Source organism: Fibroporia radiculosa (genome assembly GCF_000313525.1).
Source record: "Fibroporia radiculosa TFFH 294 genomic supercontigs, scaffold1959, whole genome shotgun sequence".
Lineage (NCBI taxonomy): Eukaryota > Fungi > Basidiomycota > Agaricomycetes > Polyporales > Fibroporiaceae > Fibroporia > Fibroporia radiculosa.
Window position 1 is genome coordinate 1,426 of NW_012133324.1, and position 23,184 is coordinate 24,609.

Genomic DNA, 23,184 nt, shown 5'->3' on the forward strand with positions numbered 1-23,184 from the left:
AACCCTCCATCACACTCCAATGTCGCCGTTGTCTCGCTGAATAATGGCAGCCTTTCTGAACCGCTGCTGTCTCGCCCAGTCACCCACTCCCATCACCTGCTCGCCTGTCTGCCACCACCATCTCACTGCGCAGCAAGACGATGATGGCCTCCTTGTGCCGCCGCCATCTCGCTGAATGGCAAGATGATGATAGCCTTTCTGTGTTGCCGCCATCTCGCCCATCCACCCACCTCCATCCCGCTGAATACCAAAATGACGGCGGGCTCATCGCGCCACTGCCGTGGCCATCTGCCCCATCGCCTCTAGCCGCCTGCTTGCCTCTCCTGCCGTTGTCCCTTCCATAAGACAGGACTCCATACCTGCGGCGTCCTTGTCCACCCTGCCCTCCTCCGTGCACGACAAGCAGTAACCACAGCTATCCGCACCCCCCGTGCAGCCGTCTGCCAGCATCGCACAGCACCTGCACAACCTGAAGACGATTGCAATGACCAAAGATCTTGGCAATGCATTCCTTCCCTCATACATGGGAAGGAACGTGAATGGATGATGCACACCCCAAGCAACGTGTGTGCACGGCGATGGCAGTTGCTGCGCCGAGATTTTGCCTTCGCCCGTGCTCTCCTGTTCCCCCATATCCGCATCGTCAACTTCATTCGATGGTATCAACAATGAGCATACCATTCTCTGACTTCGCCTCTGTATTCCTTGATATGCGGTCTAACGATGACACCACAGCGGCATTCTATCTTGTTTCCTCACTGTACATACACTGTACTAGTCTTGGCTTGGGATACTATTCGATCCATAGTAAGCAATGTATACTACGACAAAGAGCTGCACGCTTTGCCATTCATTAAGTGCGCGATCAACCCATTCCTGCACTGCGCAGGGTGAACCACCAGATGAACTGCGAACCGATCTATGATCCAGCAGGACAGGTGTTCGAGGTCTCTATACTCGGCCAACGACGGCCAAGTTATGCCGCGTGATCCGTCTGTGGCTGGAGTCGTGTGGCGTGAGCATGTCCGTCCCTGTTTCCATATGGACGTCTCGCACGGCAGCCTCTTTGTCCAGTCATTCCACTGTGTCCCAAACTGTGCACCCAGCAACGCATCTTCATTGGGCGTTCGTCTTACACACATCCACCGATAACCGTACATCCACATTGCGGCAGCATCCGGGAAAATGTTGCTCGGGCTACGTATTTCCTGGATCACTCAGGATCCGCTTGCCGCGTAGTAAATCCCCATCCCCGTCTCGCCACACTAACCGCAGGGTAGCCGACCACAACGTACTAACGGACCGCTTGTTACGAACTTGTGGTCGTCATGAATGAATGAAAATGCGCCCAAGCGTGCGATGGCGCTGGTAGTGGACCAGTCTCGCGAATACAGCACAGCCGCAGCCGACGCGGAACATGAAGATGACACGATCCAACCCGCAAGCACGTTGGGGACACGAACGAGCAGAGTAATTACGCCCTGTTCGGGACACGTTCTGCATGAGCATCCGAGAGAGAAACATAGGCGCTTACTACATCGGATGCTCTGACGAGCGAGATTTCCAGAAACATTCCTCGCAGGCTGCGAGGTACTGCTCACGATCCAGAAAGACTTTATTGTCTCCACTTCACAAATCACCACATCATATCGCTGTTTGTTGCTGCTCCTTGTAGACTGTCCTTCGATCGCAGCTCAATAACGAATCTAGCACACTACAAGTACTTCAAAATGGGTCAGGAGTTATCTAACGGCAAAAGACCCGGGCAAGCGCAGTCTGGTCGGATACCGACGATCCGAATTTGTGTGTATAGCAATAAGTGGCTACGCGGCGCAACTCCCATGCGACACTGGAGGAATCGAAGTTACTACGGACAAGAGCCAGGGAATCTGAGCTTCCGTGGATTGAGCCAAGCACGAAGAGCTATAGGTCACCATGAATCCCTCTGGCTGTCTTGGCTCAATCATATATATTCAGATTGCGTCTGTGACGCGTCTACGCCCAAGGCTACAAGGTTAGAAGATATGGGAGCCCTCGAACGTGGGCGGTGAGCATGGTTTAGTTGAGGTCAGTGCGAGTCCATTCACTACCAGCGACGCCCATCAGTAATCTCAGTTCCTAGCCTGGTGTCGCATAGAACCGGTCATCCCGATATTGTGACTTTGGGAAGCTGGAGTTGAGCCACTATGATAAATATTCATTTGCGCCATTTTTATCGAATGTATGCCCACAACCCGTGGCATCCCTGCGGCCGCAATACACACTGTACAGAATATCATGCGATTCCCGCGTATCCCCAATGATTGGTCCCTCCGTGGTCGAGGCCTGACGCCTGAGGGTGTGCGGTGACTGTCCATTAAGATCTCGAAGTGTCCTGCGGCACGCTGCTGGTCTGCGGCACTCTATTTGGCCCAAGATCGCACCAACGCCACTAATCGACGATCGCTCACCAAGCCGCATTAAGAAATTCATTCTGTATAATGGCTACGGAGATCTTTTCTATAAATCTCGACAACTAGAGACGAGATCAGTAAATGTAAGGTATCATTTTGTAAGGAACCCTCCTGGCCCATTCATTCCATTGTGACCCAAATTGCTCCTTCAGCAATGCATCCTCCTCGGATGTGCGTGTTATACACATCCACATACCAAACGCACCCAATATCCTGTTCACCCACGGTGCTGCGTGCCCTAGAGGCGTGTTGTAAATCCCACATTCCCTAAACCATGACCCACTGGCCGTGATGGAGCAAATCCCCATCCCTATGGCACACACAATAGCCCCCAGGTAACTCGGGTGGCGAACCACAGCATACGGACCGCTTGTCACGAGCTTGTGGTCGTCGTGAATGGCCACTTCATAAGTGAACATGCGTCCAAGCGTGCGGTAGCACTGGTAGCGGACCAGTCCTCCGATTATAGCGAGGCCGCAGCCAACAAAGAACATGGAGGTTGGCACGATCCGATCCGCCAGCGCGTGGGGGCCACGAATGAGCAGAGTCAGTACTTGTTGCGACAACGGATGCGACGGCCACTGCCTTGCTAGGATCACTATTCCCTCAAGGACGGCACTCGAACAGACAAGTGTCTTTGAATGGTAACCACCAATGAGAAATGGTCATGTTGACTATTTGAGCTGGCGGCGTTGACTCACCTTTTGCACGGAATTGTAAGCTCGGACGACAGCCGAGAAAAACCGTTCCGCTTGGGACGCGTTCTTGGGCCGCTGGTTTGCAGGGACCATCGGAGTAGGGGGTGTGAGGGCAACATAAGTACTAACCACACTGGCTGCGAGGAAAGGTATTTTGACGAGCGACATTCCGGCGAATGGATACCGTGCACTCTTGTCTTGCAGGGTACTTTATCGCCTATGTATGCCCTCCGCAGTCCTATCTCACGGAGTCAGTTGCGCGCTTCCTATTACATCCTCAATCTCCGGGTTGCTTCCATCTTCCATACATCATGCTTCCGCACGCGCACCGTCTACATTTTGAACCCGTGTTAGGGCCATCAATGGCTTTCTGGTTGGACAGTTTACTGATCAGAACTCTTCTCGTCTCCACTTCGCCGCCGCTTCATCATGCCGAGTTGAGTTGATCATCGTAGGTAGTCTTTCGATAGCGACTCAGAATCAATAGATATAAGCGAGCGAGAAAGACGCTCGTTAGGCGTCGAGGAATTTGAGGGGCTGAACGTGCAATCTACAGATGCCGTTAGGTTGCGTCCGGTATAAAGATACTGGCGAAGACAGCTCCCCTCGGGCTGTGGACGGTCTCCGACGAGAGTCCCGAGGCTTCTTCAACCACAGGCATACAAAATATCAAATGAGATAAGGCTTACCGTCATGCTTTCCTTCTTGGTTGACAATGGGGCGCTTCCTGTACATGAATATCGGCGCTGCAGGACAAGACGCCATTGTCAATTGCAATGGCTATAAATAATGCTCCCTGCACTAGCAAATTTCCACAACTCTTCCAGTATAAGTATTAAATGATTGCCATCGGTCTGCTTCAGAGTCCATCATCGTAGACGGGGAACAAATCGATCCGGCAACCGCAGACCATCGCCACTAGGCACATGCATCACGGTTCAGAACAAGACAACTGGGTGACTGGAGGAGGCGAAGAACGCAGCCCGGTTACTGCCAAGATAAGCGCCTATAAATCTGTTCCTTTAGTCCAAAATGTCGGTGACATTAATGTTGTCGGACACTGAGTGGAGACATTCAACATGAACCTAATCTCAGGCTGCAGCTTGGAATCCATCTCATCACTCTGGTCTCCCACACAACAATGGAACAATCTTATCTCACCGGAGAAAAGCTCATGTTGCAAAGGAAAAAGGGTCCCTATTCAGCTGACACTTTTCTGATGACTCTTCATTGTAACAAAATGGTAATTTCTTCGTTGTGCCGTGCGGTATCAGGGTACAGCGCAGCTGAGTGCGTCTTTGTACGCATTGTTGGATTGATACATTTGCGATACGGACTTCGAAACCAGTCAGCAGGCTATGTCTGTCAGACATTCACGTCCAGGACATGTAGGTCAGAGGCTGATTTGACAGTCTTAGGGATTTATTGAGACACGGGTTTCACAAGCTCGAGGACACGGGTGACGTTGACTGGGAATTGCCAAGAGAGCCTGTCATTCTATAAGCCGATCCCTTCAATAGGCAGGACCCTTTAATCAAGAAAAAGTTCGGTAATTATGTGTCATGATGCGGAATAGGGCGCTTCGTTCTGTGAGGCATATGTACTCGTCTTTATCGCACAATACCTTTACAGAAATCTAGCTCCGAAGGCTTTGTATAAAACCGAGGAACCTGGTATTGAATGAGTATGAGATGACTCCCAACTTGCCACAAGGAGATGAACTACCTTCCTATAGAACTCTATTCCAGGAATCATCCGTTTAGTATAAGGCAGCAGCGTGAGGGTTCCACGTGAGGACCAGCCTTTACGACCCAGCTCGTCCTCCAGTCTGCGGAGAAGATCTCGTATGAATGCGTCTGACACAGGCAACGTGCCGTATACCAGACTGTTAGGAATATCTCCTTTGACTACCTCTGGCTCCCGGCATGCAAATTCTGGTATGTATGTGAACATGTCTATGAGGGGGGATGTAGTATAGTCATCGCTGCTCTTGGAGAGCGGCCCGCACGTCCCATTGAAGAAATCGAAGGTGATCCTCGAGATCCGTTGTCGAGAAACCAGGGAAACAATCCATGATGCGCTGATATCCGGAGACGACCATGGCGTAGTGTCATTGCAGACGAAGGCCAGCCAGCGTAGCCGCAGCTTGTGTATCAACGTGATTTTGAAGTCTATGAGCGAAGAAATCAGCAGAAGATCATATGCAAATGCCACAGTGTCCTGACTCACCCGTGGCAAGTGCAAATGTGGTCAACCCCTCGAGAAGATCTTCAGATTCAGATTCCACTTCGTACGGAGCTTGTATGCGTGATCCACAAAGAAAAACTCCCATAGTTGTCTTCGAGCGGGTGTCGTTGAGCCACCTGTACAGTTCCATAACCCTGTCGCCAGGCATGTCCCATACTGCGAGCGACTCAAATGCGAGTGTGTCTTCCCCATGGACGTGAAGATCCAGGTGATGTTGAACAGTCTTGGTCGCCGCCATCCAGTCCACTCGACACAGCATCAAGCTCCTGAGTCGCGGGAACGAGGAAACAAGACGTCTAAAATCACAAAAGTTGCGAAAGTTGCACCCATATAACCCGAGCGTAGTGATCGTACTGAATATAGATATTACTCTAAAGAATGAAAAAACGTGGACTCTCGACCCGCGACCGCCCAAATTAACGTTATGCCACGACAAGGTCGTAAGATTGGGCATGCAACCTCGTAGCCTGTGTGGGGCCATATGCGCGAAGGGCTGATCGAAAGAGTCGTGGATCTCGAGGATTTTCGTCATGTTGGAATATCGTCGCATGCGGTTTTGAAATTTCGGACAAGAAAACATACCCAGCGCATTTCTTGAACGAAGCTGAACTCGTTGAAATAGAGTGCAGCGAGAAGGGCCCAACCACGAGCGATGCGTGAGAGAACAACTATGCAGTGAGGCCAGATCGTCCCAAAGGAAACTAATGATGTGGTGCACTAATTCTGGAATCAGTATGCGATCTCGGCTTGATAACGAACTAAGGCATGTTGTTGGCTGTTCAGTATTACGGCTGCTACTAAAGAGGACACACCTATTACACGGAGCAGGTTGCAGAGGTTCTCGCAAACTTATAGATTTTGGTTCAATTGCATCATCATTGAGCACGACGTCTGAGTGCCACATGCCCAGCATGGGCACTCCGGGAGATGTCATCGATCTCGATTGTAAGCGAACCGTTCGCGAATCGGGCAAAGTCGAGAGGATGGCCTCATGAGATTGTCTCCGGTAGGGTATCACCTGGTCGCCAGCAAACCATGAATGGAACGAAATAATAAGATAAGGGCGCGTACGAGGTGCGATGAGCGCATATCACTCGAAGAAGTAGAGTTCACTAACCTTAAAGGCATATATGTTTGAAACATGATGCTCCTGCAGGATGATCTTGCTGAACCATGCCAAAGGACATTCCGGATCTGCCACCCACAGGATGAGATCGGCACAACTTGCGCGCATTGCATTGATGGGAGCCTGGAATCATCATACCAGATACCGTATCTTTTGTAGAGGTCATAAGCGAACATCAATTCAAATATCCACTTTCAGTGTGTACTAGTGTCTGCGGACCGATCAATGCTCGGACAGTGATACGTCGTTCAACACACACACCTCGATGAAAGTGCCACTTTGGTGTCCACAAATTTGATCAGCATGCAAATAACGCTTGTGATACGATCAGTAGGCCAACCAAGGAACCCCGTCCAGATTTCTGCGGCCATGGCAGAAACACTCCTACAAACTGAACCATATACCCGAATGTTAGAAGTCAGATAGTGGAATGTTCATCACTTGTGGGACTACCGCAATATCCTCGAGAGGCCGCTCGCAATGCGGGACCAAGGTGTCATGCATGCCGTATTTGCGGAGTTGGCTGCCACAGACCAGGATAAATGGTGAGAAATAAAATTCTCATTCCATGACGACCTAGATGTACACATTTCATTTCACTTACAAACGAGCAAGGTCCAGTCATTCAACTTTCGCTAATGGGATCGTGCTCCTCATCTACACCTGCGTCTTCCATCTCCGCCAATGCCTCCCTAGAAGATATATTGAGCTTTGCAAGGTCTAGGGGTGATTTTAACCAACCTGAATGCATCTCTGCATTGCTTGCGCAATTTCGGTGTCTTCCACTTTTGTAACTTGGAACTGTTGGCCAATAACTCCGCATCCAGATCTTCACCCTAAATTCAACGAAGTGTGTTGACCAAGAGGAATATCAGCTCACCGTCGTCCTCACCGAGCATCTTCATTTTATTTAGGGTAACCCATTGCCTAAGAAGACGCTTGAGACAGTAACGAGGGGAAGAAACCACCAGCCTCACCATGATCTCTTACTATCATAAAAGCGCACAAGATGAATAGGACCTCTTGTGTCTCCACGATGATGCACTGGCAACATATTCGGAGGTATCGTATGATCATCTGGTTCAAATACGACTGCAGGCCACCAGGGGAAAGTAGCTAAAAGATGTGTCAGTTTCACTCAAACGAACGTCAGTGAGGCTCATTACCTGCTTTGGCCCAGACTTAAACCACAAGCCGTTTCAGATACAACACTCTCTCATTAAGTGAACAACTTACCGAGCGTTCCGCCCTCTAATGTCCGACCTGGCTCCAATACTACAGCTCCCGGCTCTGCAGTAGCTGATGTCATTGGGATCCTGGGATGTTGGGAAGAAGCATCTGGGGTGCGTGATGACACCTGTCCGTCCATAGTACCTTCCCCGTCGTCACTCAAGTCACTCAGAGACGACAGATCTGAAGACATCTCGTAATCTTTCCCAGTCTCCATGGTGGCGTCTGGACCAATCGAGGAAGAACCTCGACTAGCTGTGGCCGCTGCCGCTGCCAACGCAGCTAGTCGTGCTTTCTCGGCCTTCCTACGTAAATTCTTCTCACGACGGATCGCTGGAGTATCCAGTTCCTCAATGACAATGCGTGCGATCCGTACAGGCTTTGGTTTCCGAATTGGCCGATCGACCTCCATGGCGACCGCAGCAGGTTCCATCGCCGATGACGCCGATTGCATAGAGGATGGTCCCGCAGTAGGACCAGCAGAAAGTTCCCTCTTTTCTTGGATTGATTGGTTGACCACCGGGGCAACAGGATGTTCAGTCAGTCGGTCCGCCAGAGGCGTAACATCTTCGAATGATGTCGTACTGAGGACCGCGGGAGGTTCAAACGGATTTGTAGTACCAGAAGCAGCGGATAACAAGGTCGTTTGTTCAGCTACTACATGGCCAGCAAGAATTGCAGTCGGTAGTTCCACCGCAGCAGGGAGTCGAGCTGACTGCTGTATTTCTGGACGGCTAGTAGGCTGGTCGATCAGTTTTTGCACTACAAGAGCATCCGGGTGCGCAATCAATTGTCTGGCTGCAACACCAATACGTTGTTCGCTTGATTGTTCAGTTGTGGGACTAGGATGATGGTCAGTCACTTGTTCGGCCGTGGCGATGGAGGGGTCTGTGGCCGGCCCTGCCGCATGAGAAATAGGATGTTCAACAGATTGTTCTGCTATGGTGGCGGTATAATTCTCAGCCGGTTGGTCTTTTGCAGAGGCGATGGGCACTTCGTCTAGTTCCATCATGTCTTCCTCAGGACCCACGTTGGATTCAGAAGGTAGCTGTGCCTGCGAGGTCTCGTGTTCGTCACCAGGCGAGGTGAAAGAAAACATATGATATTTTCCGCGTTCACCTTTAAAGCAGAACAGGGTCAAGCGGGGGTAAAAGTCATATACAAGCAGAGCTTACCAATCTTAAGCTTCTTTTTTGGAGGGGCTGTAGGGAAAGATGGACGTGGTCGGTTTCCTCGCCGTTGATCCGGGGGTAAGACCCATCCCCGTTCGAAGAGCTTGAAAGATTGCTGATTGTCGACCGTCTCTACCATAGGTGGGAGATTGGCATGCGCAAAACCGGGCCCTGACATTCGCTTCTTCCGGCCTGGTTTACCTGGACGTGCGACCTGAGAGACTTCAAGTTCATTCGACGGGCCAGCTTCCGGTACCGGAGTAAGCGCTGGAGTCTCGGTAGTCTCCTGGATTTCTGCTTCGAACTGAGCAAAGGTGGCAGCGCCTCGCCTCGTCCGTGTACGAAACTCTGCAGCACTTTCCAGTCGTTGTTGCCGCTTTCGTTCCAGGTCTGCTTTGCGATTGCGTTTAGGCTTCGGCGGGGGAGGAGGCCTAATTCTAGGTAGCTCATAGCTAAAGAGAGCTTCCAGAGGTGACTTATCCAAAATTAGCGCCAGATCTTCCTTGACAGAGTCTTCGGAAAGCAGTAATTGGAGGAGATGGAGAGGAGGCTCAAGGCCACCTGTAGAATATTGGGGCTGTTCTTGGTCTGAGGAGCCTTGCACAGGAAACCGGTGATTCACGAGTCGATCTAATTCAGCCATGATTGGCTCTGCAGAACTTTGAATTTTCTGGGCTGTCTTGTAGTAAGGCGTCCCCGGTTTATTGTAAATTATTGCGTTATTGATCACAAGATTGACATCGTCCTACACAATGCTCGTGAATGATCTCATGTAAAGGGATTCATAGTGTAATACCTTGAACTCGTGAAGGTCTAAGTACTCATGCCTATCAAGCTTGCGGTCAATGATGCTCCAGCACATAGGCTGTTTGACAATATCATAGTAGTCAGGGACATCCAGCTTCGAGACAGGATTCTTGAAGTACTCCTGACGATCAGCTCTGCATATCGTATAAATTATTGTAAAATTGTGAAACTGGACCTCACACACCCTATGATCTTCTCAAAAGCCATTCTGAGAGGAGGCTCGTGTGTGAGCAGAGTCTTATCGAAGACAAACTGCCTGCTTTCAGCTCGTTCGAGTTTAAGAGCTTCACGCTTACGACACATTTCAGTTACCATGCGAATGCTCTCTAGATCCCTCCTCAAACGTCTCATAAACTACGCAGGCGAATCAGCGACTTCACGTTGATTACATGATGAGGAGACTTACCTCTAGTTTGATAGCTTTCTCCTCATCTGTTTGTTGCCTAGTTGTCGATGAGGCTGTCCAAGGCTCCAGGTGCAACCTTTTTAAGAATGCAGCACCTCTACGAGCTTCGCGCTTCAAACTCCAATATTTACAAACCAGAATCACAAATTCGCGCTTGTGCCTAATATTCACTTTGCCGATGTACTGGAGAATACGCTCCACGATGATATGAGGCACAAGAGGAGGACCAGGCTTGTATGTTTTCGCATACGCACGAGCAGTTTTTGAGGACTTGGGACTAGTAGAATCGTCCTCAGGTTGATCATTACTCTCAGCTACTAGCGCAGCGGCCCGAGTATCTTGTTGTTCTTTCTACCAGCCAAGTTAGCAGGTAAGGAGCTATCGTAGAGCAGACCTACAGGCAAATGCTTCTCGCAATAACAAGCTAGAGTAGGAGCTTCGGAACCTTGCGACGATTTCATTGGCATTAGCAATCTCTCCTTTCTGGCACATGTTGTGTGGAATGCCAAAAAACACGAAGCCTTCGTGCATTGTATACAAGCACCCTGCCTGACATCGCATATAGAACATTTCTAGACAATATTATTGATTTAGATCCAATCAAAGGGAATATAGTACATACTAATCTCCAGCGTTGCTTAGATATCTTGTCAATACCAGTGATAGGCTCCATAAACACGTCGTTAGCAACTCGAGTCTCAGGAACCCATATAGCACACAGGAGGTGCACCCAGTCACCGTGAACTGTCTGCTTGAATGCACCACCTTCGTTGGGACATAAAATACAAGACTAGTTCGGCATTTGAGCAGTGTCCCAACCAAAAGATGTACGTAGCACTCACCACAGGGTTTTCCGGTGAGACAGTACATTTCCGACATAGCCACTGGCCCTCTGGAATGTAGGGGACTCCGTAACAGTCTGTATTCTTGTCAACACAAAACTAAATTAACAAAAGTATATGGAAACACCTTGGTGAACGGCAAGGTTACATCCGTCGCAGAAGACGATCGCATTAGTATTTTCTCCCTCAGAATCATCACATATAGCGCATGTAGAGTCTTCCGAAGGCAGAGCTAGATCAGGTTTAGGAATATTCTTCGTCTGCAAGCCACTTTTCGGCGTCAAAGACAATACTGAGAATTGTGACATCTACATACCAGGTCAAACCATTCCTTTTCAAGACGATCCATGACAATCTCGAATACTTCGTACGAGACACCATCTTGTTGCAGCTTCTTTCGCTCGACGTTCACTGTGTTTAGCCATTCGTGATCTGCACATTTATAAACAAAAGCATCGATGGATAGAGTATGATGTGAACATACCTTGCTCATCCATGTCATACTCAACCTGTGTGGCAAGATCGCTCTCCAGAGGTTCTGAAGTCCGTAAGGCTACAGCTTGAAGCAAGAGCATGAAGTCTACCATACCTATGTAGCGAATGTAATGCTCGGGCCTCTTGAAGTCCGTCAACTCATTATCTGGTACGCGTTATACAAGCAGCTGTTTTGCAATACAATGGTCTGCCTACATCCATATGTCTTTGCTTGTGCATCATGAACGCCCATAGGATAGCTTGAAAATTCATCTTGAACCTTCATGAAAGAGACTTTCGGAAGAGGAGTTGGAGGAGGTGAGGCAGGTCCGCGAGCCATTTGTATCGTTGCGACGTGGGCGAGTAAATTACCAGCACAGAAGTATCAGATACAAGCAACCAGTTGCGTTTCTGCAAGGATAATATGATACACGGGTATCGACATTCAATATCGTTCAGCAACGGGGAGAACAAAGAAGTTACCGACGCGTCGACCGTCGCTTCGCGTGTTTGGACGCTCGTGACTGCGCGACTATGGCCACGGTCCTTGGCTTCCCTTGAGATCATCACACATCTGAGGCTGCTATACTCGATTCCAATTGGTTATTATGGATCCCTCGGTGCCACTGGTGGTTGATAACGGTACTGGTGTGAGTGCTAATGCAGTCATTTGCTTATGGAATATTATTAAAACTGCGGCTCAGTTCGTGAAGGTCGGCTATGCGGGCTCCAATTTCCCTGAACATGGCATGGCTATCTCTTCTAGATAAGTTGATTTAAATGGGCTAACACAATGGTTTTTAGTATTCCCTTCAATTGTTGGTCGACCTATTCTGCGAGCAGAGGAGCGGATAGGGTCAGCAGTAATCAAGGATATCATGATCGGTGACGAAGCCGCAGAGAATCGCAATTACCTGCAGGTTACCCAGCCCATGGAGCACGGTATTGTGCGTAACTGGGAAGATATGAAGCTACTTTGGGACTACACGTTCGACGAGAAGCTACGAGTAAATACGCAAGGCAGGAAAGTGTTACTCACTGAGCCTCCTATGAACCCGAAGGTAAACCGGCAGAGGATGTGTCAGGTCATGTTTGAGGAGTATGGGTTTGGGGGGGTGTATGTTGCGATTCAAGCTGTGTTGACGTTATATGCGCAAGGTTCGTTCCGTGCAACTGTTACCATATTATTCTAATTGTCGTTTTAACTTATAATTCGACTCGTCAGGTCTAACTACCGGCGTCGTGGTGGACTCCGGAGATGGTGTAACACACATTGTTCCTGTGTACGATGGATTTGCCCTTCCACACCTAACCAGGCGTCTGGACATCGCTGGCCGGGACGTAACTCGATATCTAATCAAGCTCCTGCTCATGCGAGGGTACGCCTTCAATCGAACGGCGGATTTCGAGACGGTACGGGAAATCAAAGAGAAGCTGTGCTATGTCAGGTACGCGCATCACAAGACTACAACGAGCCGAAAACAGACCAATCCAATGCAGCTACGATCTGGACCTTGACACAAGACTTTCAGAAGAGACAACTGTTCTCGTTGAAAGCTACACAGTAAATCGTCTTTATATAGTATAATCTCGTGCGCTGAAATCATCTTTCCTAGTTGCCCGACGGCCGAGTGATTAAAATTGGGTCTGAGCGGTTCGAAGCACCCGAGTGTATGTTCCAGCCGCATCTGGTTGACGTTGAGCAACCGGGAGTAGCAGGTAGGTAAACGTGAACCTTCATTCAGCTCAATGTGATCAGTGTGCTTGTATTGAATACGATTTTATACAGAGATGCTGTTCCAGACAATTCAAAACGCAGCACTAGATGTACGCGCTGAGTTGTACAAGCACATTGTGCTCTCTGGTGGTTCCAGTATGTACCCCGGCCTGCCAAGTCGTCTCGAGAAGGAGATGAAGCAGCTGTACCTGACACAAGTACTTAATGGTGATCCATCCCGGCTGAACGTGCGTACCCGAACCCCGCCATCGTTGTCTATCAATCAATAACGTACCCCCTACAGAAATTCAAGATCCGGATAGAAGACCCCCCACGCCGAAAACATATGGTGTTCCTCGGTGGTGCCGTATTGGCTGACATTATGAAGAACCGAGAAGAGTTCTGGATAACGCGCGAGGAGTGGTTCGAGCAAGGAATCCGGGCGCTGGACAAGCTTGGGCGCCAGGAAAACTGAGTCGGCTTTGTACAATTGAACTGTATATTGTAAATCTTCATGTGAACCGAGGATGGTATTAGTACAATACGGCCATCTTCTAAGTTATTCGCCTCATCCTTCGTCCATTTCAACGCCAGCGTTTTTCCACCAGGTAATGGGACCTAAGCCTTGCTCCGCAATCGAACACTGGATGTAGGGGGTCAGATTTTAGAATGACACTCTAGGCTTCGACCCACAGTGATTGTATATGGAGGTCTTCGCCCCTCGGCCTGCGCCTGTTGGACACCCTCTGTCGCTTTGGGTGGCCCAGGTTCATCATCGTAAAACTCGTCGGCTTCTACTCGTACCCGGACAACCTCTCCTGTATCCACGTACATTCGATCAGCTGTGGCAGAATCAAGGAGTTCATGTGATGATTTTCCTTCGGCTCCCGGGAGCCAGAAATGTGCCCGTTCATTTGGGTCGCTGCAGGCAGTGAGATGAGCGTTGGGGCGGCCGCAAAAAAAGAACGTACAACGCGGATGGTTCCGGAAGGTATATGAGGGGAACATACACGTCGTCAAAGAAACCTACTGTTACTGCACTTGGACTGAGGGATAGTGCATTATTGAATTATGGAAGACCTACGTCTTATTCCATCCTCGTCTGAGGACTTTACTTTTGCCAGGATGACCTCGGAGGGAAATGGTCGAAAGACAGTCAGACGAAAGATGACTGCAGCATTTAGGTTATTGTGGCCTTTTACATTCCGACAATCTAATTGTGCACTCGCCTTTGTACCAAAGGAAGCCGTCCCCATATCTAACTTTCCCCTCCCCAACCTCGGACAAGTCGAACACACAGATGCATAGTCCGACATCGTGAAGGACACGATTCGCGTACTTCTTATTCAGCTCATTTGTGATGGATTGTTCCGGTGGTGCACCAAACTGGGATGGATGGACGGCGACTGTATCCTGAAAAACAGACCGGGTAAGTTCTTGCGCCTAACGATCGAAATAGTCAGAGACGCGATACCTTGACAATTGACAACACGAACATTTCTCACAATGTTTTGTTAGCGTTCTCAGATATCTATGTTTTGTATACAATCCCAGTATCCATGAAGAATATTTGGGGCAATGCCAGGGTAGTTGAGCAGTCAACTTGAATGCGGAAGTCAAGCCCGATCGACTTTGACTCAAGATTCACTTTACGAGCGGCAATCTAATCTTATCTACAACCCCATGCCGAAATTTGGTCCGCTGGCTTACCTGGTCTCTCTTGCTCTGTTCCTTACTAGGACAGCCAACACATCCGCTGCATATTCTGGTCCACTCCAAATACAGCGAGATGGCTGGCATCCCTCCACAACCCGTCGCAAGCTCTTCAAAGACTGGCTTACTTCCCGCAAAGTCTTGGCAGCATTTCGTAGCAGGCGGGTGAGTGACCTCCAAGCATGGCTTGACATTCACTCACTGGTCGCGTGCGTGTCGTGCAGACTGGGAGGCATGTGCGGAGCGATCGTCACCAGCCCTTTTGATGTAGTCAAAACACGGCTGCAGTCGGACTTATTCAGAGTGAAGCATGCATCTCTGGGGTTGGCTGGGAACGGTGTTGTGGTCGCCCCTCATCGACCAAACCTCCTGTGGCATTTTGTGGAGACGGGTCACATCATTCGGTGAGTGTTTCTCCACCTATCTTAATGAACCTTGGGCGGGCACTCCAGAGTTTCACTTGTCAGCGGGCATTCCGAGTAACCTCTGAAGTGAACGACCGAGTGCGAGTAGAGGGCTTGGCGCTTGACGACTGACAACCAACCATAAATTGCAAATGCTCTATACTGAACATATGCTGCAGTCTGCCTGCCCGTCTGGGTCTTCTTTCGCCACTACGTCTTGAACTTATGTTGACTCTGCTCTGGGCCATAGTGATATCTACCGAGAAGAGTCCTTTCGTGCACTCTTCCGAGGGTTGGGTCCAACGCTGGTCGGCGCCATTCCTGCGCGATCGATAAACTTTTTCACATATGGCAACGGGAAGCACATTATCGCCAACCAGTTCAACGATGGCCAGGAGAACAGCTACGTCCACCTCGCGGCCGCAACTTGTGCAGGCATCGTGACTGGTACCGCGACCAACCCCATATGGGTCGTCAAGACGCGCTTGCAGCTCAGTCAGTCGTCGGGACAGGCTACTGTAGGTGGCTCCTGGGCTGTTATCAAGCAGATTGTGCGTCAGGAGGGAGTGCGCGGCTTCTATAAGGGTCTCAGTGCTAGTTATCTGGGTGTCACCGAGGGCACAATCCAGTGGACGCTATATGAGCGACTCAAGCGATTAACTGCAAATACAAAAGGGAAGGGCGGTTTCCAGGAATGGTTAGGCATGCTTGGTAGCGCAGGGATGGCCAAATGCGTAGCAAGTCTAATCACGTACCCGCATGAGGTGAGTATCTCCTACTCTTTGTTTATCTTACACACATGGACTGCGTTTTTAGGTGCTTCGCACACGACTGCGACAGCCTCTTGTCGACGGCAAGGTCAAATACACAGGGCTTGTGCAGACATTGCGGCTTGTCATAGCCGAAGAAGGCGCACATTCTCTGTATGGCGGCCTCAGTGCTCACCTAATGCGAGTCATTCCGAATGCTGCAGTAATGTATTCGATCTATGAGGCTGTTCTTCGCTTCGCATGATGCTGTCTACGGACATTTAGAGTCTTGCTGTTTGGTCTGCTTATCGTATGTTTACTTATGATATTTTCTTGCAATACTGCATTAGTGCATAGATTGCATCCCTATTCATCATCCACTGAAGTACAAACCATAGTCACGCATGTGGACTCATATGCGCTTCATAATACACACCGCTCTGCGATACCCATTACGTTTGTGTGATATTATGCACTTTGCAGCTTTTTGTCGTGAGATAAATCGATGAACGCATGGATTGCTGATTCTACCGAACTCTGTATCAGTTCTCCTTGGGTTGAATCGCTCGGATTCACTCATCATTGCAATACATGCCACAACACTAAGGAGTTTGGGCCGAACGTTTATCAAATACGGGCTGGCTTGTAGAAGGCTTGTAGAAACTCAGTACATACCCGCGCATGATGCATGAGTGGAAGCGTTTGTTTGAGGGCGCTGTGGAAGTAACGCGTACACAGCCCTTTTGTGGGAAGTCCGGATATACCGGCAGTACTGAGAGAGCGCAGTGGGGTGTGAAAAAAAAATAGTGCGGAACTACTCTATGGAGGGACAGACGGAGCAGTTAGATCGATAAAGCCGCTTGGGGAGCGGCCATGGTGAGGACATCGACCATAGGTTGAGGATAAGAACTTAGAAGCGTAGTACGAGCGACTCCAAAACACGAACATTTACCCTATATTTCCACAATGTACGCACATTAGTTTAAATCAAAAGCAAATAGACAAAACAAAACATGTGGTATATGCGAGACAGAAACGTCTCGTAAGTAGATCGTGAAGATAGTAAATGTGACCGTCCGCAGAAAAAAAGACTCAGTGCAAGGCGCTCAAAACACCGAAAACAACATTACAGCATGCACAGGAGATAAATATATCATAAGGAATCAACCATGCAAGCTGATTGGGGAAACGACAACAGCTTAGCTGGATACAACAGTAGATTATGGCCCTTCCTGTCACAATGGGCATGAATCCACTACACGGAAAGCATAGAAGCACAACGAAGTACAATCAAAAGAGGCGCAAATAATCGTACAACACGGGGCACTGAACGCCGGAAAACTTCGGACAAGAGTCTGTCTTCTTGAAACGACCGCTTATGTGTGAGTGTCGTCAAGCATCCACATGGGTATTGCTATCGTCATAGAACGTATATATTGACTCGACTCGCTGTGCACGTTGGCCAGAAACAGGTTCATCCAGTCCAGCGGCGGCGATGAGACTCTTCGTAGGATCTTCCGTGAACGAAGTCGGTGCAACATGTGCCGGAGGCGGCGGTAAAACTGTCGACGAAACTAACGGGGAAGGTCCAATGGGCGTCATGAATGCAGGCGTAGAGATCGGCGAGAATGAGCGCTGGGGGACTTGAATCTCTGGGAGAATAGGCGGAGTGGATGGCACACGGACGTGAGACTCGAACCGTGGCGAAGGGGGCGGTGCAAAAGAGTCGCGATTCGACCTAACGCTCTCGGGAGCGTCAACGAAGCGGTCATCGTGGCCTTCAGAATCCATCACCACTCCATGCACGTCCTCAGGATCATCGAAGGGGGACTTGAGTTGCTCACGATCTGGGACATCCGGGTTAGACACAGTGTCGATCATTGCATTTCCAGAATGGCGAGCAGGAGATGCAGCATTCTGTGCCACGGTCGGATCGCTCCTCACAGCAACGCGGGCCGCTTCAGCGGCAGCCTCCGGCGACGGCATGGGCAATGGCGAAGAGATGTTTAAGTGCCGTGAGATCTCCGAGTATTGCGCCGCCTGGAACGGCGTGACACTGGAGCGACTCAGATCAACATAATGCGCACCAGGACCAGACTGCCCTGGCGGTGAGTTCCCCGGAGGCGACTGTCGTTTCAAATACTGTGCCGCATTTCCCAACTGTTGTCGCGACAGGAGGTCAGCAACAATATCGGACGGCTGGCGGTATAAGTTCGACGTGACAACGCTAGACGGCGCGTGCGACACATTCTGGGCGGGAACAAAGGTTGGCTGGCGGGTTAACGCAGGCGTTGGGCTGGTGGGTGAACGGTGAACAAAGTACGGCCCTGCAACGTTCGATGGTTGCCCAGAGACCGACTGCTGCGCGGAATTTGCGTAGGCGTACGGAGAGCCGTTGACAGCAGCTGCGGCGAGGGGCAATTGGCCGTACGATGCCACGAATGGATTCATCATCGGCTGCGCGGGCGTTCCAGCGTTCGTAGGAACGTATTGACCCGGTTCAAACGACTGCTCGGCGGGATAACGGTCCTTGTAGTACCCACCGTGCGCACCGTAGCCCTGGAAAGTCGATCCCGAACCGAGTGCTACGGGCATACCGGCGTCGGTCATGGTCTGCTCCATCACATTTGGGGGCGTTGGGCTGGGTCCGCGGTGGATGGAGCCCGAACGTGATGGCATACCTTCGTCTGGGAGAATGACCGACTGGTGTCTGAGTGCACGCGCACTGAAATCATCCTCGGTGTCATCATCGTGCCTGTGAGAGCGACGCTGTCAATGATGTGTGAGTGGATCGTTTTATATCACTCAAGAGCAGAACCAACCCAGAAGTAGAGTGCTGCGAATAATATGCCAGCCACGCCAACAATTCCAGCTGCAACCCCGCCGACGATGGCCCCCGTGCTGACAGAATCAGAGGACGCAGAAGCACTAGCGGCAGCGCCATTAGCTGTGAGAGAAGGCGACAGCGAAGACGCGGTTGGGACAGTCGATGTAAGTATAAGTGGGGTGGTAGATACCGCAATAGGATTTGAAGTCGTAAGTGAAGTGATGGCAGACTGAGTAGTACTTGTGGGGGAGGGGGACGATGAGGACGAGGATGAGGTGGACGACGAAGTCGAGGACGACGTAGATGATGTCGAAGTCGCGGTGCTCGACGTCGTGGGCGTCGTCTTTGAGGACGAAGCCGTCGAGTTCGAGGCAGATGAGCCCGTTGTGGACGAGACACGCGACGACGAAGTCGAAGTCTTGGCGGTAGTCGCGTTTGACGGAGTTGGTTTGTCGTCCGAAGTGGTCTGGGTCGTAGTCGGCTTAGTGGGAGGTATGGAGGTTGAAGGCGGTGCCGGAGCCAGGGTCGGAGAAGCTGGAAGATTTGATCAGCCTCGCCGAAGAGACAACAAAAGAGAATGAAAGATTATCGACAGGCTGCTATGACATAGATGTCGAGAAGACGTGCAGAAATAGTTGAATATTCATGCGGGTGGGGAACATCACCAGAAAGTTCCTACACACGATAGTTGCTATAACAGCCTCGATGCTCTGGAAAGCATTTGCGACTGATGATGAAATCACCTGTGGGCCACGTCCGAGCCCAAGAGATATGGTGCATCTTCCCCACTTGACCACTACAACACAATATTGTTACATATCAGAATAGCAAGACTCACTCTGCACCGTATTAGGGGGACCAAAGGTAAAGGGACCTAGGGGATCTATGCTTTGAAAGATGTCTCGGCCAGCAATGCGACGATGAACATCCATCCTCCGGGCGTGAATAGTGTCGGCCATTTTAGATTTTGTGATTCGAAAGGAGGGCGCAGTATAAAGAGGGACAGTCGAAATGAGAGTGAGGTTTCCTGCAGGAAACGTTGCGGACGACGCCAGACACGCGGAGGAGGAGAGCAAGCTCGTCCAGGTCGAATGCACACGCCGCGTCTCAGATTTGATGGAATATGCACATGATTAGGCGCGTGACCGCATGGCAAGAGGCTTATCCGAATTCCGGTAAATCTCCGTGCTCTTAAATGGATCATATTGAATCGAATTTATTCAAGACGATATTCTATACAGGCGATCAGTATATAAGTTATATAATCTGTCAAATATTTAACCAAACTTGGGTAACCCAATTCCCATCTTGCTCCTTGGCGTCGTCCGCATTGCACACGCGTGGACTGTTCACATTTGTGGCAACGACAAAATCTAGAATTCTAGCTCGTCCACTGAGAACCCTCGAAGCTGCCTCAACTAGCCCTTACGACACCTCAGTAGCTCAAGGACCGAGTTTTGCATCCAGCTGGATGGAGTCCACTTAATATCCTCCAGACTCACACGGAACCGTGAGCCGAGGATGTATATTGCGGGCGTCACTTCGACCTTACGGTCATCTGGTTGCCATGACATAAATATATGTAAGTAGTATACGACAGCAGATCTTCCCCCCTGCTGCTATGCAAATTTGTCGCATGTAACCCTAGGGGATCGTCCATCTTTGCGTCCGTATACATGCAGGTTGGACACCTTCTACATAGCTGGCTGTTCGGTTTGGGCGTGCTCCTCCTTGTCAATGGTCAAGTCAATGTGACGTTGCAATCTACCGCGTCGGAGATCGTGTACAGCCCTCCATTATGCAGTGGTACGGTGGAGACTTGCGCTAGCGCTTGGTGCGTTCATCAGCGGATGTAGTTTCTAGCTCTAACTCACTAACATGTGCTGAAGGCGTCTCATACCGTCTCCCGATGGGTCTGGTATCGACATTGCTTCAACCGATGGTCCCACCGCCGCCAGTGGAGACTTGATACCACAAATGTTTCTGACATTCACCGGTATGCCATGATTACTTTACATACCAACACCGAGTTATATATGACATGCATAGGTATTCAGCTATATATATGGACATCATCGTCGTCTACCGCAATGGCAAACGTGTCCCTTTCCACTCAAGATCCTACAGTATCTATCACATCTCAGGTGGACACGGCGGTCGGCCTCATCGCCGTGGTCGATTTACCAGGCGATCGTGCCACTACGTTAACCATTACGTACATTAATGCGTCTGACAAGGGGACACGGTTGGATTTCTCGAACTTGACGATTGTTACGCCTAGTAACCAGTAGGTGATCATTTTTCATCGGGAAACTGCTGTCGTCTCAATTCCATCTCTCAGAACATCACCATTCGCGTCAACCATACTACCGCAATCAGCTACAATCCTTCCGTTTACGCCCATCATATCTGCAGCTCCTCTGAAGATGTCATCACCATCAAGCACCCAGACAACGAGCGATGTGGTCGCGGAAGTGTTAGGTGCAGTGTTGGGGGTGGTACTCAGTGGATTGGCAGTCATAGCAATCAGATACTATCGGAGACGACGGCGGAGACCTACCCGGACTACAACTGGAGGCAGCTGACATATGGACAGCTTACAGGATTACGGAATTCATGTATACCTACTTTCGCATCCATACGTTATACTGATGTTAGGTTCTAGATTGGCTTCTATGTCTAGTATATCTATTGTGTGGATCTCTACGTCTCCCAGAAGGATGGCCAAGGCATCATCTGTCTGTACAGAGATGGTCGCGTGCCTCTTATAATGTCTTGTCCCTGTATCAGCCTCAATTCTCGCCCACGCATCCGCCGTACTTTCCTGTCCGGTTCATGGGTGTCCAGCTCCTCGTCGGTGGGTAGACGGTCAGCTTCCGGAAGGCTCGCGGCATGCTGGTGTGTCAACATGAGGATCGCATGTGTTTTTGTCAATGCCTGCGATACTGCGTATGACAGTGGAGTCTCTGGTGCCCCGCCTGCAGGCGCGGATGTGGTTCGAGGGAGGTTGAAGTGCCCTAAAACAAGCGCAGAAAAGAGGTCCCCCACGCCGGAGAAGTACCCCGGGAGACATGGGATGCATGCTACATGTACCGCTGGCTTCGTGGACGTGTCAGCGGTTACGTGTGAGGACGAGGCTATGCATGCCAGGAAGTCGAGATCCGACGGTGCAACTTGCGTGTGGACATCCGCAGGCAGCGCTTTGAGGAGCCATTCACGAAGTGGGATCGAACTGATCACGACGTTGGGCACGTGGTATTCGTTGTGCAGAATCTTGATAGCGCGCTGTAGAGAAGCCAGGTCCGTCATTCGGACGTCGGTCAATATCCTAGTCATGCGTTAACAGTGAATTCATGCAGGGGCCGGGGAGGCAAGGTCAACTGACTCTACTTCAAACCAGTTTGGAGTTATTATTGAGGCGTATTGTAGGGCTTCGCGGTATATTGGTATCGTGTCAGGTGCAACATACAGTTTGCCTGCATCCCCCAAGACAGCTGTGGACAGTATACCACAATCAGACATGGCTGTAGCATTTAATGACATACTCACGGTCTAGCAGATATATGAGTTCTGTATTTTGCCGCCGCATCTTGGCAGCCAAACCCAGAACAGCAGATAACGCTTCCGCACCAGGGACATATCCTTTTATGAGTCAGTAGGCGTCGACGAACGAGATAAGAGACACAAACCTGTGAGCAATCGCTCGCATAGTAGCAGCTCATTCTTTTCCATCAGACCAAAGATCCCGGAAAGTTCAGCTGCAGTAGTCCTCGTGCCTCCAAACCGGCCATATCCTGTTGCGGGAAGCAATTAACGACACACATCAAACATATGGATTGAGCATACCAGAATGGTTAGAGAAATTAACAGTGTTTATCACCTAAAAGTACCATGAGCTGACATTTGGTTAGGAATCATGCCAGTATCAGAACGCACATCTACATCATATCCAAGGCATTGCAGGGGGAACACTGCAGCCTTCCCTCCCACATACCCGAATGAGACATGAGACTGGATACTGAGAATTCGCCCTAGCATTGTTTGCGACATTATGACGCGTCTTTGCAACAATCAATGCAGTGCAGGCGGCCGGATGCGACATGACTCGACTTCATTTGAAAGTGGTAATCTAATCAGATTATGAAAGCATTCAAATTCCAAATCGAATTTGACAGGAGGTGCTGAGCGAAAGACATTGGGTTGGAATGCTGTTCAAACGGCGTCGTACCAAACTTATGTCTTTGAACTCAGTTAGACGTTAATGGTAGCTTAGACAAAGGACGTTCAAACTTGGAACCGTCTCTTTTGATGCGACGCAA

At 50.0% G+C, this 23,184-nt stretch overlaps 9 protein-coding genes across 9 annotated transcripts; 3 read left to right on the forward strand and 6 right to left on the reverse strand.

Moving 5' to 3' along the window:
- Positions 1 to 2,720: 2,720 nt before the first annotated feature.
- On the reverse strand, positions 2,721 to 3,319 carry FIBRA_03369 (uncharacterized protein; the record flags this gene model as incomplete). Its single annotated transcript, XM_012325213.1, has 3 exons — positions 2,721 to 2,763; positions 2,817 to 3,088; positions 3,155 to 3,319. 3 exons carry the CDS (start codon positions 3,317 to 3,319, stop codon positions 2,721 to 2,723), a joined length of 480 nt encoding a protein of 159 aa, XP_012180603.1.
- A 1,442-nt stretch (positions 3,320 to 4,761) lies between these two features.
- FIBRA_03370 (uncharacterized protein) lies at positions 4,762 to 5,636 on the reverse strand (the record flags this gene model as incomplete). Its single annotated transcript, XM_012325214.1, has 3 exons — positions 4,762 to 4,821; positions 4,877 to 5,322; positions 5,381 to 5,636. 3 exons carry the CDS (start codon positions 5,634 to 5,636, stop codon positions 4,762 to 4,764), a joined length of 762 nt encoding a protein of 253 aa, XP_012180604.1.
- A 1,513-nt stretch (positions 5,637 to 7,149) lies between these two features.
- FIBRA_03371 (uncharacterized protein) lies at positions 7,150 to 11,795 on the reverse strand (the record flags this gene model as incomplete). The annotated part of the gene is made up of 16 exons (XM_012325215.1): positions 7,150 to 7,216; positions 7,266 to 7,353; positions 7,405 to 7,451; positions 7,502 to 7,640; positions 7,691 to 7,705; positions 7,761 to 8,873; positions 8,930 to 9,671; positions 9,723 to 9,867; positions 9,918 to 10,087; positions 10,140 to 10,490; positions 10,762 to 10,929; positions 10,982 to 11,058; positions 11,109 to 11,241; positions 11,298 to 11,413; positions 11,466 to 11,621; positions 11,672 to 11,795. 16 exons carry the CDS (start codon positions 11,793 to 11,795, stop codon positions 7,150 to 7,152), a joined length of 3,651 nt encoding a protein of 1,216 aa, XP_012180605.1.
- Positions 11,796 to 12,333: 538 nt separating this feature from the next.
- Positions 12,334 to 13,647, forward strand: FIBRA_03372 (uncharacterized protein; the record flags this gene model as incomplete). The annotated part of the gene is made up of 6 exons (XM_012325216.1): positions 12,334 to 12,613; positions 12,681 to 12,903; positions 12,956 to 13,019; positions 13,072 to 13,174; positions 13,245 to 13,420; positions 13,477 to 13,647. The coding sequence occupies 6 exons, from the start codon at positions 12,334 to 12,336 to the stop codon at positions 13,645 to 13,647; spliced, it is 1,017 nt and encodes a 338-aa protein (XP_012180606.1).
- A 93-nt stretch (positions 13,648 to 13,740) lies between these two features.
- On the reverse strand, positions 13,741 to 14,488 carry FIBRA_03373 (uncharacterized protein; the record flags this gene model as incomplete). Its single annotated transcript, XM_012325217.1, has 4 exons — positions 13,741 to 13,815; positions 13,866 to 14,094; positions 14,144 to 14,207; positions 14,257 to 14,488. 4 exons carry the CDS (start codon positions 14,486 to 14,488, stop codon positions 13,741 to 13,743), a joined length of 600 nt encoding a protein of 199 aa, XP_012180607.1.
- A 473-nt stretch (positions 14,489 to 14,961) lies between these two features.
- On the forward strand, positions 14,962 to 16,303 carry FIBRA_03374 (uncharacterized protein; the record flags this gene model as incomplete). Its single annotated transcript, XM_012325218.1, has 4 exons — positions 14,962 to 15,050; positions 15,110 to 15,289; positions 15,540 to 16,053; positions 16,106 to 16,303. The coding sequence occupies 4 exons, from the start codon at positions 14,962 to 14,964 to the stop codon at positions 16,301 to 16,303; spliced, it is 981 nt and encodes a 326-aa protein (XP_012180608.1).
- A 1,127-nt stretch (positions 16,304 to 17,430) lies between these two features.
- On the reverse strand, positions 17,431 to 19,824 carry FIBRA_03375 (uncharacterized protein; the record flags this gene model as incomplete). The annotated part of the gene is made up of 3 exons (XM_012325219.1): positions 17,431 to 18,807; positions 18,861 to 19,399; positions 19,704 to 19,824. The coding sequence occupies 3 exons, from the start codon at positions 19,822 to 19,824 to the stop codon at positions 17,431 to 17,433; spliced, it is 2,037 nt and encodes a 678-aa protein (XP_012180609.1).
- A 717-nt stretch (positions 19,825 to 20,541) lies between these two features.
- Positions 20,542 to 21,450, forward strand: FIBRA_03376 (uncharacterized protein; the record flags this gene model as incomplete). Its single annotated transcript, XM_012325220.1, has 4 exons — positions 20,542 to 20,699; positions 20,755 to 20,861; positions 20,915 to 21,152; positions 21,207 to 21,450. The coding sequence occupies 4 exons, from the start codon at positions 20,542 to 20,544 to the stop codon at positions 21,448 to 21,450; spliced, it is 747 nt and encodes a 248-aa protein (XP_012180610.1).
- Positions 21,451 to 21,568: 118 nt separating this feature from the next.
- Positions 21,569 to 22,915, reverse strand: FIBRA_03377 (uncharacterized protein; the record flags this gene model as incomplete). The annotated part of the gene is made up of 6 exons (XM_012325221.1): positions 21,569 to 22,193; positions 22,251 to 22,359; positions 22,415 to 22,507; positions 22,555 to 22,659; positions 22,712 to 22,745; positions 22,802 to 22,915. 6 exons carry the CDS (start codon positions 22,913 to 22,915, stop codon positions 21,569 to 21,571), a joined length of 1,080 nt encoding a protein of 359 aa, XP_012180611.1.
- Between the last annotated feature and the right edge of the window lie 269 nt (positions 22,916 to 23,184).